The sequence below is a fragment of the Ostrea edulis genome, chromosome 3 (assembly GCF_947568905.1).
Source record: "Ostrea edulis chromosome 3, xbOstEdul1.1, whole genome shotgun sequence".
Taxonomy (NCBI): Eukaryota; Metazoa; Mollusca; class Bivalvia; order Ostreida; family Ostreidae; genus Ostrea; species Ostrea edulis.
In genome coordinates this window covers 26,708,390-26,727,247 of record NC_079166.1, presented here as the reverse complement: position 1 = coordinate 26,727,247, position 18,858 = coordinate 26,708,390, and the positions used below count along the sequence as shown (strand labels likewise).

The 18,858-nt window shown below is 34.4% G+C and overlaps 2 protein-coding genes across 2 annotated transcripts in view; both read right to left on the bottom strand.

The window, feature by feature from the left end:
- Positions 1–594: 594 nt before the first annotated feature.
- Positions 595–18,858, bottom strand: part of LOC125673511 (uncharacterized) — a 40,050-nt gene continuing 21,786 nt past the window's right edge. The window contains exons 8-14 of the mRNA XM_056160836.1: positions 18,127–18,439; positions 6,006–6,156; positions 5,481–5,630; positions 4,759–4,898; positions 4,377–4,473; positions 3,326–3,490; positions 595–878 (exon numbers count right to left, since the gene is read on the bottom strand). Coding sequence (XP_056016811.1) covers positions 631–878; positions 3,326–3,490; positions 4,377–4,473; positions 4,759–4,898; positions 5,481–5,630; positions 6,006–6,156; positions 18,127–18,439 — 1,264 coding nt within the window. The 3' untranslated portion in view covers positions 595–630. The remainder of the gene's footprint in view (positions 879–3,325; positions 3,491–4,376; positions 4,474–4,758; positions 4,899–5,480; positions 5,631–6,005; positions 6,157–18,126; positions 18,440–18,858) is intronic.
- LOC130053309 (uncharacterized) lies at positions 12,794–18,353 on the bottom strand. The gene is made up of 2 exons (XM_056160302.1): positions 18,216–18,353; positions 12,794–14,010 (listed from the first exon to the last, which is right to left on the bottom strand). Exons 1-2 carry the CDS (start codon positions 18,316–18,318, stop codon positions 13,049–13,051), a joined length of 1,065 nt encoding a protein of 354 aa, XP_056016277.1. The 5' UTR covers positions 18,319–18,353; the 3' UTR covers positions 12,794–13,048.

Below are 18,858 nucleotides of genomic sequence, written 5' to 3'. Positions count from 1 at the left end.
AGGACAAGTTTATGCTTATAAATCGTGTGTAAATTCTAAGTGCAAAATTAAAAGTCCACGTTTAAGACACTGTCACTCAATAACAAGTGAACCCACCCCTGCTGTTTCCAAGGGTTCTATGTTTGCACTATATTTTTTTTTTTACTTTTTATAGGGAAGATGAGATTAATAACTTTAAAATGTTATGGGTATGGTGTTCACTGTTCATCTCCGTCCATAGTTTTAAACGATTGGCTAAACTTCATTTACATCTAGATTTACGCCAATATGCACTTGACCGATGTACCTCGGTGCAGAGTATTGCTCTTTGGAAGGTAAACAGGCTTTACAAAACCAATGAGAAGCCAATGTATGAATACATGTGGTCATAAAGATTAGAAAATATTATTTACGTCCTTTTTTATTGCTTTATTGACAGTATGTATTTATTGTCGAGGTTGGATAATCATGCAGGTTCTTCTCAATACTTCGTCCCCCCCCCCCCCCCCCCCCCCCCCCCCCCCCCCCCCCCCCAGTAATACCAGTTAAGGTACTTAGTACTAACCACAGCAGAGTGGATACAGTTGATCATTATAAAGATTACAAAACACTGTATACATTCATGTATATAGCTTTATTGACTATCTGTATTTATTGTCGAGGTCGAATCATCATGGATGCTCTTTTCAGTGCTTCGAACTTCTTTCCCCATTGATACCAGGCAATGTACTTGGTACTGATTATCGCGGAGTTTGCATACTGTCCATTCAGGTTGGAATGATAACATTTGTTATACCACCATGCTGCTTTGTAATACCTGGCACAGTGTGTTACATCATTGTCATTTTCGTGATCTTTGGTAGAATATTTCATCCCGTTGTGATAGGCTAGGCTGTCCCCTGAATTAATAAATAATACAAACAGCACACATTAATATAAGCTGAGTAACTTTCCGATATGCATGCTTAGAAAAGTTTTATTTGAATTACTGTATTAAACTGCATTCCACCCAAGACGTTTTTGAAAAACAAAACATATCCAAGTTGAAGTAGAAGTAACCTCGGCTATGACTAGGAAATCCTATTGTAGTATAAATAGTAACCTCGGCTATGACTAGGACATCCTATTGTAGTATAAATAGTAACCTCGGCTATGACTAGGACATCCTATTGTAGTATAAATAGTAACCTCGGCTATGACTAGGACATCCTATTGTAGTATAAATAGTAACCTCGGCTATGACTAGGACATCCTATTGTAGTATAAATAGTAACCTCGGCTATGACTAGGACATCCTATTGTAGTATAAATAGTAACCTCGGCTATGACTAGGACATCCTATTGTAGTATAAATAGTAACCTCGGCTATGACTAGGACATCCTATTGTAGTATAACTAGAAGATTTTTAAAATTTCAATTTGAAAATACAATCAAGAGCTAGGGTGACGAGGTAGTGCGCGTCATGAAGTACGCTGGCGTGATGCGCAGTCTATACTCTCGTGTATAATGTTTGATATCTGCATTCTACTTTCATTTTTGTCGGAATTCCCAGTCAATAAAATCGACATAGTATAATACTAACAAGCATCTTGAAGTTTGTTGATGACATAGCAGTAAATAATCAGTTAGCAGAGACCGAAAGCCTTACTACGGGATTAATTCTGGACATTTCAACTTCAGTTGCTAACGCACTTTATTACGTTATGGGTATACTGTTGATAAATTAGCAAGTGATGAATCTCCTAGTCCAATATTTACATTCACTGCATCTTTCCTCTTATATTTCTTTTGAAATTGACATTGCCTTCATCTGCAACAATGAATGTATGTTTGTTGCAAAATAGTTCGATCACAGGCACCTGAAGTATGGATATTACTACCCCCCCCCCCCCCCCATTTTTTAAAATAATTTTTTTGGTGGCAATATTTTCTCTGCAATGTGTGAATTCCCAGTCTATCTCATCCCTCTTTCGATTCATGTAATCGTTTCACGCTTTTTGGAAGCTTTAGAGATTGGCCTTCTACCGGTATTTAATAAAATTCATTTTATTATAGAAGGGATGAGATAGACTGGGAATTAACACATTTCAGAGAAATTATTGCCACCAAAAAAAATTTATGAAAGGGAGGGGGTAGTAGTAATAATCCATACTTCAGGTGCCTGTGGTTCGATGCAGATTTTAGTTCCACCTGTTTGTGCAATCATTACCATATATGGAGCGGCATCAAGGTCAACGGGTGCATTGACTGTTCCGTTTAACGTAACGAATGGGTCAACCATATGATAATTTAGTACTTAAATATCTAGTTTTTTTTTTTAAAAAATACATAAGAATATAAATTTGTATAGATAATAAAATGTCTTTCTCTCTTTGTTATTTCATCGAGTGGTGAAAGTAGCAATCATTGTTAACGCGGGTTATGAATTTGTTCTGCAAGTCTTGCTACCTTCATCACCCAATGAAACAAAGAAAACATTTTATTATCTAAACGAAAAATATAAAAGTAAAAGAAGAATAAACATAGACCCAAGGGCATACTAGATGTGAGATCAGTTGACTTGGATGAGAAGACAACAACAGCTGACCAGTCACAACCGCCGTGAGTCCTATATCTTGTTCAGGTAAACCAAGTAATCCGTAGTTAAAATCAGTATGCAAAGAACATTCTAACAATCCGTTTGAAACATTCCATACAGTATTCGATCCAGCAATAGCTTGTATTTGTAGACTAGATGAAAACAACCATATAATTCACGAAATGCTGACTTTAAATGAGACTGCTGAACCCTTTAAACTTATTTGTCAGAAGCGGTATTTCCAATCAACGATTAAGGAGCGGATATTTAGGTACGTAATAGATATGTGAAACAAGCTTTATTTTTATGGTGTGCATACATGTATGATACCACGATCTTGGTTTCACGATCCCGCGTTTAACCTCACGAGAAGTAGTTTTATCCATATATGTATATTTCCATTCGGTATACTTAAACGATAAAGTGTCAGTTTTAATTTGAAATATGGTTTCGGATTAAATTTGGATAGTTTTGAACGAGGACATGTATCGCGAAGTAATTAAGGTAAACACGGACCCCTGGGCACACTAAAGGTGGGATCAGGTACCTAGGAGGAGTAAACATCCCCTGTCGACCGGTCACACCCACCGTGAGCCCTATGTCCTGATCAGGTAAACATAACATAAGGAATGTTATGAACTTTATCAATGAAAGTTTATACAAGTACGGTGGTATTGTTACTGATACACTCTGTGAATACATCAATCCAACTGGATCCAGTGATTATCAATGTTTAACTAGAAATACACCATGAACAGTGGCCTAACCTGCCGTGCCGCTGTATCCTGACACAGTCAGTCTGTATTGGCTGCTTTCGTCACCAACAGAGAACCTGGAATACTTGGCGTACGCCTTCTGACCGCTAAATTTCTGAAGGTCAACACGGAGGACTTGGTTACCTGACTTTGTCAGCAAGTGTAGGACGTCGTGTCCTTTTAAAAGAATAAAATATATGATTTAAAATTAATCAGTTTGAGAGACTCTTTATCTGGCAGCCAAATCAATGTTAAATGTTCAAACCGATTAAGTGTCTCGTAGGATAAAATCATACACTACAACATCATACTTATATTGCTATTATATATGAAAATATCAAAATGTAAACAAAATACATAGACTGTAGACACATTACTCAGATCCTGGGCTGAGTAGCTTAACGAGTTCATTGTGTTGATCAAAGTCTCATTTTTTTTACTCAATATTTCTTTTATAAAAACTTAGATCAAAAGTGAATACGTTTTAGCTTCACAATCCCAGTGCCTGTTGTTTGGGCCCACGATTCCCTTCTCCAGGTGTCCCCTCCCCTTTGTTGTGCAAAACAAATATAGGCATAATATACACTATCACTAACTATGTAAATAGAGGTAACATAACAGCAAATAACAGAAACACGTATATATAATTAGACAATGTATATATCACATTTGCATCATACATTGCACATAGATGTACATTGTTAGAATGAAGGGTGAGCGTTGGTAACCTGCGATCAAATTTAATCGATATGCTGAAATCTACGAAATAAGACCAACGATATTAAGTATCAAATTCCATGTCATTGGTTGTTCAGTGTAGTAATTATCAACACCAGTTAATATTGGGGGGGTGGGGGTAGAACTGGTTGTAGCAGTATTTTATAGAGCAACCCATGTCTATTTAAAATAAGATTTTCTATTTTGTTGTAGCAATAGTAATGTTATCAATTTGATATAGCGGCGCACAGTTCACACAGCTTAGTTACCACTATTTTTATTAGTATTGGCTTCGAAATTGCAAAAGGAAAAATATAAGACTTTAGAAGTTCAGATATATAATTACCTATCCAATAATTTCTCCTGGGATCTCCAAATCCAGATTTGTAAGCTCTCCAGTCCCTGTAGAAATCCGTCGACCCATCTAATCTTTTCTGGATGACCTAGAAATAAAAGTTGTTGTTGGAATGCACGTGGTACTAAAACTTTCTAATAATTCCACATAAAACTTATCTTGGAATCCAGAAATGCTGAAAATGAATTTCTATGTTTGATAGAATTGTAGTATGCCCTGCCCCAAATTTTATTCGAGGACATTATTTCTATCACGCAATCAAATAAAAACTGCATAATTATGTATTTCATAATACATTACTGATCGCTTAGTAAGGATTGATTTAGAACTATTAATAACTAAGAATAAAATGAGTATCCGCTAGGCTACCCACCGTCCATCCGCCCCCTTCTGTTGTCATGTCACAATACACGTGCTTCTTTGTTTTAAGATCCGGATAAATCGTATACACTCCGTTCAGATTCTTTCTATAGGGATTCTTCTTCAATATGGCTGCACAGTCTCTGTACTTGACTTGGTGGCAAAAAATATTAGATAAAATAAAAACGTTATATTTATTTGAAATCTAGAAGTAAAATCCAAAATCAAACAAAATAACATATAGTGCGTTACATATAACCAACACAAAGAACGAAATATGAATAAGTAAACGTAACCATCTCCGCTACCCCCACCCTAAATGACACGAAAGGTCAAATAAAAGAGGAAGGGGTTAGGATTGTTGCATTATAAAGCCAATTCAAATAATGTAATTTGCTCAGCACATGATTTATCCTAGTTAGCTATTTTCAGATTTATATGATGATGGTCCCTATGCCAGCAACTGTTATCTATGTTGTTTAGTTCATCCAAATCTAGCGAAATATATTTTCATTAAATTGATTCATTTTTCAGTTTCCTTAATTGTTTAAACATTCATTTTAATCATGAAATGATACTATATTTTCGTTGCTTTTTGTCCAAGTTTTGAACGACCACAAGCAGGAAATCTATTCACAAATCATTGAAATAAGAACACAAGGGTCGATATTACAACATTTCCCCTTACAGATATTCTGAAAAAACCTCTCAAATTCTTTATTTAAAAAAACTTACATTTTAGATATTTCTTTTCAAACATCCGAGCAGTAACATTGTAAGTGGAAACAACTTTTACATTGAAGGAGACGGGGTGGAGACTCTTAATGTGGGATCCCGCGAGTCTCCACAACCACTGAGTGTTCTTCAGTTTCTGTTGTAAATTCTCTGTAATGTTTCAAATATAAAAAATACTTTATTTTATGATGGTTGTACGAATGAAAGTGTAATGATGAGTATAAAATACCATGAAAAATGTTAAATTTACGAAAGCTGACATTTAAAAAAATCATGAAATGTGAAGATAACGAACAGTGATCAATGTCATAACTCCTATAAGCAATACAAAATAAATAGTAGGACAAACACGGACCCCTGGATATACCAGAGGTGGGATCAGGTGCCTAGGAGGAGTAAGCATCCCCTGTCGACCGGCTACACCTGCCGTGAGCCCTATATCCTGATCAGGTAAACGGAGCTATCCATATATCATGATTTAAATTTCCGCATAGTAAATGTTGATAGGAAGAATGTAAAACATACTCTGAATCGTTGGATGCACCGTGTCCGTCTTTGATTTTCCCAGTAGAAGAATACAGAAACACAATAGTACGGTATACTTCATGGTGTCATAGACTGCTTTGCTAAGATTAAAAATTCCAAAATATTTATAATACCTCGCCAATGCAATCCTCTACTTAATTTGAAAGCTGATACCTTTTTCATGGGAACTTCAGTATCGTTTGTAGTGTATCCATAACACAGAAGTTTATATATAAGACGGAATTCTGTTCAGAAAAATTTTTCAACTTCACAGATGAAATTATGACGTAAGGTATGAAACTTGAAACTTTGTTCTTCTATACATTCCTGACTATCGTTGTTAAGAAATCTTTATAGTGTCCTTTATGCATTCTTTGCTATTGAGTTCTTGTGTATCACAACAATTGAAGCCCAAGATTTGCTATTGAGAAAAATTATACATAACCCTAGTACATTATCAATAGTATGAAATAAGCTACAAAAAATATGTGCAAATCAAACAATTAATTTATGACCGTATGATCCTTTCTTGATACAAAGTAATATGATATATGTGTATGCAGTTATAACTCTATAAATATGTATCATCCATTGATGAATTGAGTATATGTAATTTCATTAAAGTATTAGGATGTAGAATTTTCAATCTTGGTCATGAGATTTTATCAATCTCCTTTTTACCTATTCGTTCATTTATTATCATATTTTCTTTATTTTTTATGCGAAAGACCAATTTGAAAGATAGTTGTTTAAATCATTTGTAAAACCATTCGTTGTGTAGAAACATCTTGCACTGCGTGGTTGAATCCTGATCTTTATATCAATACACAATGACGAAAATTCAGCAATGAGGAAGTATGCTACATTCCAGCATAATTAATGGTATTTACAAGATAGGTTTGACTCAGAAAATATTTGGATTATTTAACACGCTTAACATTTTTTTTTATTTGCAACCATGTCTTAAAACTTTACATGATCATTCATAAACTTAAATAGCATTCTGATATGTGTCATTGTTTTGAAATCAATAATGTGTGAAACATTTCATTCACTGATGAAAATCCATGGTAACAACTGTTTGGTTTTAAATTTTACATCCAACTCTCTTGTGGCTCAATGAGATATAATCACAGATAATGAAGCAGTGCCTCTGATCCCTAGTTCTGTTTTGTTCATAGGTAAAATCACACGTGGGTGTATCACTTTATGTAAAGTTACCAGGTAGTACGGCAAGGCATCTGTTGTACTTTCAGGTGATAAACACACGCTGTATCACTTATGTATTAAAGTAAAGCTCCACGAAAGTACCAGTCACAATAACAACACTCTAGGTTTGTACTACAGACGCCTTGTAGGAATTTAGAGTATATTATAAAATGATATTACCAGACTTGATATTTAGCACATATAGCAGGCCAGGAACTCAAACTTGAATTAAAGGAAAAGTTCTGCTTTGAAATTCTTTCTCTAAAATATTTGCAAATCTATATTTTCAGAACGAAAATTGTTCAGCTTTACACCATAAGGATATTTGATTCTAAACCGGCGATGACCGGTGACACACTTGACTGTGACTCGTAATTACCACCCATCCCACCGAGAGAGCTGATTGAGCCAGAAACAACTCATAGGCGCAAGCAACTTCAAGATGGCGTCATTGGAGACAGAAGTTTCGAGAGTGGCTTATTCTAAGATATAATGCATTCAATCCAGGTACACTGGAGAAATAATCTAATTAAAATTAAATCTTATGATTCGCTCATCTACTATCGATGCACATAGTGCACATATGTGTAGCAATAGTAGATGAGCGGATCATGTGATCTAATTTAATTAGATTGACTGGTGAAATAAACAAATGTAAACGCACTGGTCTTTACTATGCCAAATAGTGCTTAAACGTCAACATTTTCGTTACTGTGTTAGATAATTAGAAGGTCACCGGGCATACCCGGCTTAGTTCGATTTGGCCGGATTTCATCAGAATCACGAATGTCACATAAAACGTACTTCAATATATAATACCCTTTGAAAAGTAGCACGCGCCTGCTAGGTGGCGCTTCTGTGTGTTGAAATGCTATGCAGCATATAGAGGTTTGCAGCCATAGAAGTTGGCAAATCATGTTACTTTCCAAAGGAAGATTTCAGTACGACATTAGCTGATTGCCAGTGGGACATCCCACAACACCTGCAGGGTGAAGGATTTCGGCCTGCGTTTCAAACGAAATTTAAATTCAGCGATACACAGCAAACAGTTCCGAGATAAGAAAATTCCAAAAGGCAACTCACAAAAAGAAATGATGGAAAGGTGGTTTAAGAGTTGAATCTTCAATCTACTGATAATTTATTTTGATAGCACCCAATACACATAATTCTGAATTGTCCTATAATTGTTTTTTTTTTGGTGGTACTTTTCTGTGAGGTGAGAAACAAACTAACATTGATGCACACACACGATGAAGACAAAATTAGTATTGGTGAAATGAAGACGATCAGCTTAATTCCAAGGAATAAAACATCTAGTAATCTAGTGAGAAAATTTTGAATGAAATATTTCAATTATGGCATTCGAACTTTTTTTCTTCTAAAAGTGATTGTGTAAACATTTAAGCAATTTCTTCTTCTTTTTCTGTTTGTACCACCGGTTGACATACTCGTAGATGTTAATTCATCAGATAAGTTTTTTCGATATTTCAAATGATAGGTGAAAATAACGAAGAGTGGCCAGTCTCAACTCCTTATGGGAGTTATGAATTTGATCAATGTTCGTTATCTTCGCCTTTCCTATAAGGAATACAAAACAGAGTGAGCACATGATTCCACCTCTGTGTTTAGGAGACGTAATAATCCTCTGTTGACCGGTCACACCCGCCGTGAGCCCTATATTTTTACAAATGTACCAGTACACGGAGGATTCCGTAGTAATGCCTAAAGCAAGTAAAATTTTAGGAATGCCTCAAGCACATTCAAACAGCAGACAATTTTCATTTAACGGATCTTGTGGGTAGTACACAATGGATTCTATTTTGTATTGCTTATGGGATTTATGAGATTGATCACTGTTCGTTATCTTCACCTTTCATTAAAGTGTTATTTAATGAAAAGGACAATTCTCATGAACCAAATGTTGTAATTATTTGAAAATAAGACGATTTGAGCTTGCGGTAAGCTGCATTGAAGGTGTTTTCTTTATCCACAGATTTTTGGGAGGTGCTCAAGTTAAATATAGGAATCTAAAACAGGCAGAGCACCAATCACAAAGCGTTTATTATTACACGAGGTCTCCTCGGGCGAAGTGGTCGTCAAATTGGATTTACAGCTCTATGACAACTCTTGATGACATCAGGAGACCACAGCTAATGGTTGTTTATAAAGACACTACACGGGAAAGTATTGTGAAGCTGGATTTCGTGTGGAATTTGAATGGAAAAGCGAAATGATTCCAAAGACTTAGTTTGGGATGTTAAAGTACACAAAATTGTACAATGTAAAACTTATACGGTACCAATTTTGATGCACCAGATGCGCATTTCGACAAATAATGTCTCTTCAGTGATGCTCAACCGAAATGTTTGAAATCCGAAATAACTATGAAGTTTTAGATCTAAATATAGCCAAAAACAGCGTGCCAAACAAGTGGAGCCAAATTCGTCCAAGGATAAGAGCTATGCATGAGGGAGATAATCCTTAATTTTGAAATGAATTTCTGAATTTTATAACAGCAATTAAATATACATCCGTATTTTCAAGCTAGTAACGAAATACTTAGCTACTGGGCTGTAGAGACCCTCGGGGACTAACAGTCCACCAGTAGAGGCCTCGACCCAGGGGTCATAATGTAAAACTTATACGGTACCAATTTTGATTCACCAGATGCGCATTTCGACAAATAATGTCTCTTCAGTGATGCTCAACCGAAATGTTTGAAATCCGAAATAACTATGAAGTTTTAGATCTAAATATAGCCAAAAACAGCGTGCCAAACAAGTGGAGCCAAATCTTTATTAAAGTAAAAGTAGTTGTGTTTATGATATAGAAAATGTACGTGAAATGCATTGTATTTATACGTAACTAAAAAACCAGTACGGCAACTATTATTTATTAACGTTGCAAGTTATTTTCTTAGTGATGGACGTGAGCAAATGTTCAATTGATTGAATAAATAGCGAGATAAAATGTTTTCTTTTGTCAAGTTTGCTTCAAGAACATGTAGGTGTGTCAAGGAAATTGCATGTGCATACAGAACTTTAAGTGAAGTTATGTTTTGTCTTAATGCTACATATTAACCGGCAACTAGATAGCAATGAAAACTGCCTGTAAGGGTTACATTACCAATGGGAGAGGTGTATGAATTCTGTCTAGCGTTATGCTAGACAGAATTCATACACCTCTCCCATATTTCCAACATATTTCAGAATTTTTGTATTTAAAGTTCAATACGAATACATCATATTGTTTTATAAAATTCAGCTGTAGCCCGTGGTATTGCTTTAACAAGAGTAGACTGTTCTAAACAACTGGTATTTTGCTAGATTTGAAAATCTCAAAATAACACGTTAGACCACTCATTACTTACCTCTTTGAATTTTAGACTTCAGCTATAATTTACTGATGAGGATATGTAAAAATATCTGCAGATAAGATCCTGATACTAACGGCCATATATTTTCTGAACTGCTGACTTTAAACAAAACTGTTGAAACGTCTTCAACATCAATTTCTTCGTCAGTAGTCTCAGTTTAATATTTGATCATACGTGTTTCATACCGATTGTCAGGCCATTCTTGGCACACCAACTTTGACTACGGATAACTCCGTTTACCTGATCAGGATATAGGGCTTACGGCGGGTGTGACCGGTCGACAGGGGATGACTACTCATCCAAGGCACCTGATCCCACCGCTGGTGTAGCTAGGGGTACGTGTTTACATAACTATTTATTTTGTATTGCTTGTAGGAGTTATGAGATTGATCACTGCTCGTTATCTTCACCTTTCTTGACTAAAATTTCGAATCTCTTCCCTAAATGAAAGGTGAAGATAGCGAACAGTGACCAATCTCATGATTCCTATAAGGATTACAAACTAGACATTTAGATACAGGAATAGTCGGGTAAATTGTTGAAAAGCGATACCTTTTGATGCTGTTGATTTGAGGAAAGTTTCGCGATTTCAAATTTACTAGAAGTTCTTTAGAATGTTTTAGAATCCACATCTGATTTGCACCACTTATGACAATGTAGCGGCATTGTACTTTTGCAGGTTGTTCTTCACAGCTGTTTTTTTTGTTGCGACAAGAAAATATAGGGTCTTTGTAGACCATTTACTGGATGCAGCAATGTGTCTTTGTACACTAAAAATCCAAAAACGTTCGCATAAACGTATTGTGTGTCTCTGTAGCTATCAACGCGCAATTTATATCTACATACGTATGGAAAGTAAATATAACGAATAGTGATCAATCTCATAACTCCTATATAGACGCTGGTAAGTGAACACATTGCCTGGATTGTATTTTATTATTACAACATATTATGTACTGTAATCTTAAAATTGCTCATTTTTGTCAAAATATGTCACTACAATATTATTCTAGTACAAGAATATGTTTGAAAAACTCCACATAAAACTTATTATTATAGACCAGCCTTGCAAAACTTCAAAATGATAGCAGTTTGTAGTGTACATTGTACTTGTAAGCTGACCTTGTCCTGGGATGGAAATAAAGACATAACATTATGTTTACCTATATACAAGTTTATTTTTTGCACTTATTGTATTTTATAACAACACCTCCCTCCCCATTGTGGCTGTTGTTGGTCTTGGCAACTAGGCAATGAGTAAAATTTTAAAGTTTTACATTAAAATTTTACCATGTAAATTACACCTGTGTATTGACACCCAAATGGTACAGGCCAAAAACACATCATTGCCTAATGTTATATCATAAAATCAAGCAACAAATTTAGCAGATCTTCTCATTCCGGTTGACGGCAATGAGACGATTTGCAATCATCCCCAAACATCAATCATTAAAATGTCAATTTTCAATTAAACAAAAAACCATATGACTATGATTCCGGTGAGCGGCAATCAAAGTGTATCATATATATATGTGACCAAATTGTCACCAAATAATTCAATACATACAATATTGTCCAATCAAATCATTCAATGTCCAATCACAGGAACCAGACGCGCATTCTTCCACATGGCGGAAATGGTTACAATATTAACCATTGAAGCCACCGCCACCAAGGGGGGGGGGGGGGAAGCGGCTAGTTCCTGGAGCCAAGACCTTGCCACAAAATACCCCGTCCAAATTCTAGTATAACTTTGGATACACTTGCCATCCATTCGTTATAAATTGTTCTAACCCTGCACTAATGTTGTTGAGAAAAATTTCATTGCCTATATTTGATATATGGACCCCATCTGCCTCAAAAAGATTTGTGTTTACAAGTTTGATATCCAAATACTTGATATAACATCCCCCATTCCTTACTATATAAGCCGCCACTGAACTGTTGATTCTTTTTGCAGAATTATTCATTTTTTCTATGCTATCTGATGAATACCAGTTCTTTCTAGGCAATATTTGTGACCATACAAGCTTTGTATTGGGTAAAAGTTTCCAAATTTTGTCAATTGTACCTTTCATATCTTGTATAAGCTGTTTGATTGGTGTGTACCCAATATTATTACCACCACAATGTAGAATAATGTAATCAGGAGGGTCAGCAACTTTCAGCAATGTTTTGATCTTGTTGTACATTTCACACCAGCCCATACCCCCTTTTCCTTGCCACCAAATAGACACATTTAATCTATCCATTAGTCCCAAGTTAACTCCATCTGGTCTGATTCTAGCTGCTAAAAATGCTCTTTTGACTATTGATGAGCCCACTACCCATACCTGTTGTTCTGAAAGTGTATATATAGAGACATGACAAGATTATATAATTATATGACTTGAAACCATTTTCATATATACTTAAACATATGACAGTCTTAAGGGTTACACCTACATTTATATTATGATTACATCCTAACATAAATTTTGTATGCTTTAGATTTCCATCTTCCTGCTTTACAGATTTCTTCCTCTGACATACCAAACATTGCTGCACTGGTTGCTGCCCCAATTCTAAATGAATGAGACTTGTATTTTTTACCTTCTAACCCTATTATCGACAAAACTTTATTTAAAACTGCCGTAAATTGGTATCTAGTTAGTGGTTGTCCACTAAAATGACAGAACAACTTCCCCTGCACTGAAGGTCGTATTGCTAGATATTCTTGAATAATCTTAATTGGTTGTATTTGAGACCCAAATTGGCTATTCTGAATAGTAATTGTTTCTCCTTCCCCTATTTGATCCACTTTGGAATGCTTTAATTTTATTTGGATTTTATTTTCTTCTGTAAACATTGTTATGTCTTCATATTCAATTGCATGTCCCAGATCTTTTTGGTTTTTTACTGTCATTTCTCCAACTCTAAAGAAACCAAAAAATGCTAAAGTGTAGGCGGCTTGAAACAGTTTGCATTCATAGTAGTTTGTACAAACCAAGTGCAAACTTTGTAGTATTTGATTTAATATATTTGATGTAATTGGCAGTCTGGCATCATTTTTCTTGACCTTTCTTCTGAATCCTTCTAAGAGTTTCTTAACCAGAAAGCTTTGAGTTTCATCCCTATTGTTTTGAATTTTTAGTTTGTAAGAAATAGCTGAAATGTAAGTTCTAGCTGTTGCCACTGAGAGATGTTTTGCTGACATATAACCTATAAATAGAACTATTTGCTCTAACGTAGGGGGCCATATTTTGCTAAGGTTTAGGGAATCCTGGAATTCCTCAAAGCATATTAGTCCCTGGTTGTATGTTTCCTGAGTATTTGGGGCTGTTGCTAGATGTAACAAGTTGTTTACTTCATTTCTAACATCAACTGCTGAAATTCTACTGGTATTTTTTCTGGTATCTTGTTTGCTTGTGGAGCCAATTCCTGAAATGTTTTAAACTGTTTACGTGACAGTGCATCTGCGATACTATTTTGTGTACCTGCTATATGTTTTGCCTTGAATACTATGTTGTTTTTTAACAGTATAAGGACCAACTTTCTTATCAAAAACATGATTCTTTTTGATTTTGATGTTTGTTTGTTAATAATTGACACCAGTGCATTGTTGTCAATGTACATTATGATCCTCTTGTTCTTAAAGAGCATTTCGCCCCATATGTAAATAGCTAATACAATGGGCACCAGCTCCAAAAATGACATTTCTTTAAAAATACCTAAATCCCATTTTGTTGGCCAAGGCCAGAAAACCCATCTACCTTCCCAGTATGCCCCACATCCCAAATCTGGATTGCCTTTACTATCTGTAAACAATTTCATATTTTCGTTACTCAGCCAATCACTCTCATGCAAGAGTCTAACACCATTGAACTGTTCTAAAAAAAGTAACCAAGTTTTAACATCTTCCCTAAACTCATTTGTGATTTTGATATGATGATGAGCTTTTGTCACCCCACAAGTAGCATCATAAAACCTTCTGTTGAATGCTCTTGCATTTGGCACACCTTTGCTGAAAAAATTTAAGCTTCCAACTATGCTTTGTACTTCTTGTAACTGTAATGACTTGGATCAGTTCTGAGCTTTCCAAATGAAGAAGTAATTAAGAAATTTCAAAGTTAGTTATATAACTATATATGGAACAAAAGAGATAGAATTAAAAGAAATACACAGATTGGAAATGTCCTAAAGGGAGGCATTGGAATTGTCGATGTATCTTTGAAATTAAAATCCATAAAAGTATCTTGGATAAACAGGATTTCAAGCGAGAGAAACTCTCTATTCTTTTTTGTAGATAGTTTGTGCAAAGAAAGAGACTTTGATTTTGAATATCTATGTAAAACAAATATTACGAAATCAAATGATTATCAAATAATGGAACATTTTCCTCTATTCTACAAGGAAATGCTTGTATTTTTCAACGAATGTAAAAAAAATAAAAAACAATTTTATCTGAATGCATTATTGAAAGAACCGTTGTGGTGTAATAAAAATTTTATGTACAAAAACAAGCCAATATTTTTTCATAATTGGCTGAGGAGCGGTTTTAAATTTTTGAATGATATTGTAAATGAAAATGGCATAAAACCTTTGGAATGGTTTGATGACAAACTTATATGTAAAAAAACTGGATGTGTGAATATATGATTATAAAAACAGTTATAACAAAAACCTTCAAAAGTTATGAATATTCAAATATACGATACGAAAACATTTTTCATGGGAGTACATCATACGATTTATTATGTAAAGGACATGTTAAAGTGTGTGATATCAATTCAAAGTTGATTTACGAAATTCTTTGTCATGAAAAATTTATACCTCCATTACACCAAACATATTACGGAAAGGTTTTTGAAATAACAAAAACGGCTTGGAAATCTATTTATGAACAAAAAATCTTATCCATAAGAGACAGAAGTATATCAGAATTTAATTATAAATTATTAAATAATCTATTGTGTAACAGAGAATTGCTGAAGAAATGGAAGATAGTAGAAAATGATTTTTGTGTCTTTTGCAGAGATGCTAAAGAAAACAATGAACATCTTATCTTAAAATGTAAAAATGTTTCTCATATATGGGACATTGTTAAACAAATTTTAAAATTTGATATATCGTGGAAAACAATTGTGATAGGATTTAACTATGAAAACAATGAAAAGACACTCTTTTTGAATAGCATAATATCTCTTATTGCCTGTAAAATATACAAGTATAAAATGTATTGTAGATTAGATAACAAAGACGAAAAACCTCAAGAAATATGTAACCACATAAAAAGTAAATTGAATTTTTATACAGAAGTGTACACAAAAATTCAGGATAAAAAATATGCTAAAGTTATGAAAGCAATTAAAGACAAATTGTAATTTATACACCTTTGCAGGTATGACTTTTTATAATATGAAACCTGACAAATATCTGTCTATGCACATTTTTAACTATGTTACAATGTGTTTATTTTGAACAATTTGAATTGATTACAAACAACTATATTTCTATATCAAATAAAATTTTGTAATAAACCTTTTATATACTGGTATTTTGCAAAAAGTTCCCACTATGAGGAGGGGTCCTGTCCTCCTATAGTGCTGCCATGGGGGTTGTGATATGAACTTTTGAATTGTTAACCCCGCATATGGCAGTTTCAGGTTCTTTATGTACATAATTATATTGTTGTGTTGTTGGTTTTTCCGTAAAAATAAGAACCTTTTTTGCCATAACATGTTAATAAATTTTGTTATATAACAGTATATTATATGTGTGTGTGTTTGTATGTATGCATATATGTTTGTGTTTTCTATATGTAGAAATTTATATGATAAATTTATATATATGTATATGTATGCCTATATACATCTAATCCAAGGGGCCCCTGGCACCCTAGGTAAAGATTATAAGGGGGTCTCTGCGGAGACTTTACCCCGAAATAGTAATGTATTTTGGAATTAAAGACTGATATATGTGGAAAAAAAACAAACTGTAATGACTTTTTAATAAGGGCCATATTTAGCATAGATTTCAACTGTTTTACCTTTTCTAGAGGAATTTTTACAACCATATCAACCGTATTTATTTCTAAACCTAAAAATATAATGCTTGTAGATGGCCCTACTGTTTTTTCATTTGCTAACGGTACACCCACCAAACTGCACAAATTCTGAAACTCTTCCATTAAATGTGAACATTCTTGAGTACCTACTCTTCCAATAAATAAGAAATCATCCAGATAATGATAAATCGTGTCAATACCTGTCTGTTTCTGTAGTTGACAGTGTAAAAATGTTGAAAACTTTTCAAACAGATTACATGACATTGCACAACCCATTGGTAAACATTTGTCAATGTAATATTTACCTTGAAATTTGAAACCTAGCAAATCAAAATCACCAGGATGGATTATCATTAGTCTAAATGCAGATTTTATATCCATCTTAGCCAGCAATGTTCCTGTTCCCAACCTAGCTACTGTTTCTAAAACCTGATCTAAAGATGTATAAGCTACTGTACATTCTTGGGGATATATGTAGTGATTAACACCGTTATTTTCTGGAAAAGATAGATGTGTAATTAATCGCCACATTCCCTCTTTTTTTGGTACAATGCCTATTGGCAATATTTTTAAATTTGATATTGGTTTATTTGAATATGGTCCCCCTATCCTTCCTTTTTCTACTTCATTATCTATTTTTTCTTTTGCTCTCTCAGGGTGTTTTTTGACTGATGTAAGATTATCTGATTCACTCCCTATTCTTGGCCCTTTGTACCCTAATCTGAATCCAAATCTAAATCCTTGCAAAAGCTCTAAAGCTATATTTTTTTGAGGATAACTATGTAACAATGATTCTAAATTGTTTATATCTATAGGGGTGGTCCCAAGCTTCCATACATTAGAAAGTTCCCCTTTGACCTCTGAATTGAGACCCCCCTCTTCCTCTTGTGTTTTGGTACTGACCCCTTGAAAATCTGTAATTTCCCTGTCCACGAAAATTACTAAAACCTTCCCCTTGTGTGCTGATGTTTTTTGATTGACAATTGTTGATAGGATGTTGACCCCCACACTTGATACATACATGCAAATATGCACAGGGTGATCTGAAGCATGAACCTTGGTAGTTGTAATTGTAGCATTTTTTACTCTGACTCTGGTAAGTTGGAGCAGCAGACAGAGTTTTAACAGCAGGTAAAACAAACATCAACCATAATTCTGAATCAACCTCACCCCATGGTTTTGTAGGGTTCTTTGCCATTTTTAATCTGAATTGTTGGTCATACTCTTTAAATCCAAGATTTCCTGACCTAGATGCTGCTAACCTAACATCATTCATGTATTTCAAAATTTCTAATGTTTTTGCCGGATGTGTTTCTAAATAAATACTGCAAAAAATTATAAATGCATCCGTCCATTGTTCAATGTTGTTGATTTTTTTTAGAATTTTTCTCGGATGTTTGTAATTCCCCATTCACCATTACAATTGTTTGTTTTTGTGGCTCATTAGAATTAATCAACAGTTTTGCCAATTCTACATACTGACCACTGACTATTTTGTTTTTAATTTCTTGTGAAACATTAAGTCCAATGACATTGTTGTAACTGTTGACCATATTTGGTATATCTATGCCCTGTGTACCTCGAATGGTTTCCCTGGAATTCTCCATGCGGAATCCCGATGGTTCATCTCTGGGTGATACATCCATTTCTCCCTCAAATCCATTATTTGTTGATGTCTCCATTGTCGTCTGCTCTTGAAATTCAACTGGTCCTTCCACATTTTTATTTGTCCGCCCCTTTGTCATAACTTCACCTCCCTTCTTCTTTTTCGCCCTCGTTGATTTTTCTTTTGGCATGTTTTTTCTACAATTTAACTTATTTTCCGTAGCTTCTGAATCTTATAAAAAATTAAAATGTTGTCTCGACTGTTATCTCACCGTTCTCCCGAAATTGCCTCGTCATAAAAGGAAATGCTATTCTATTTGCCAACTTATTTCCGGTAGGATTCCGGAATAGTGTTTCCGAAAAAATCCTCAGAAATAAAATATATTTAAGTCTGGCTAAAATAAATGGATTTATAGTTAATTCTATAAATCTTATTAATTCTTGGGTTTATGCTATTTTTTTAATATTTTTTTTCTACAACCACTCTTAAAAATTGACATGACTTACAAAACTAAACCATTTTTCATTGCTTAAAGTGCAAGAAGTTGTACTTAAACCTGAGGCTATTCCTTACGCTTTATCTTTAAAACCGTATATGATCTCGACGTACATGACTT

Bases quoted from the DNA above. Each gene is read 5' to 3' on its own strand.
- LOC130053309 (XM_056160302.1), bottom strand. From the start codon at position 18,318: ATGGAGACATCAACAAATAATGGATTTGAGGGAGAAATGGATGTATCA. The intron at 14,011-18,215 runs GTACACAGGGCA...AAAACATTTCAG, and splicing joins TTCCAGGGAAACCATTCGAG to GAATTGGCTCCACAAGCAAA.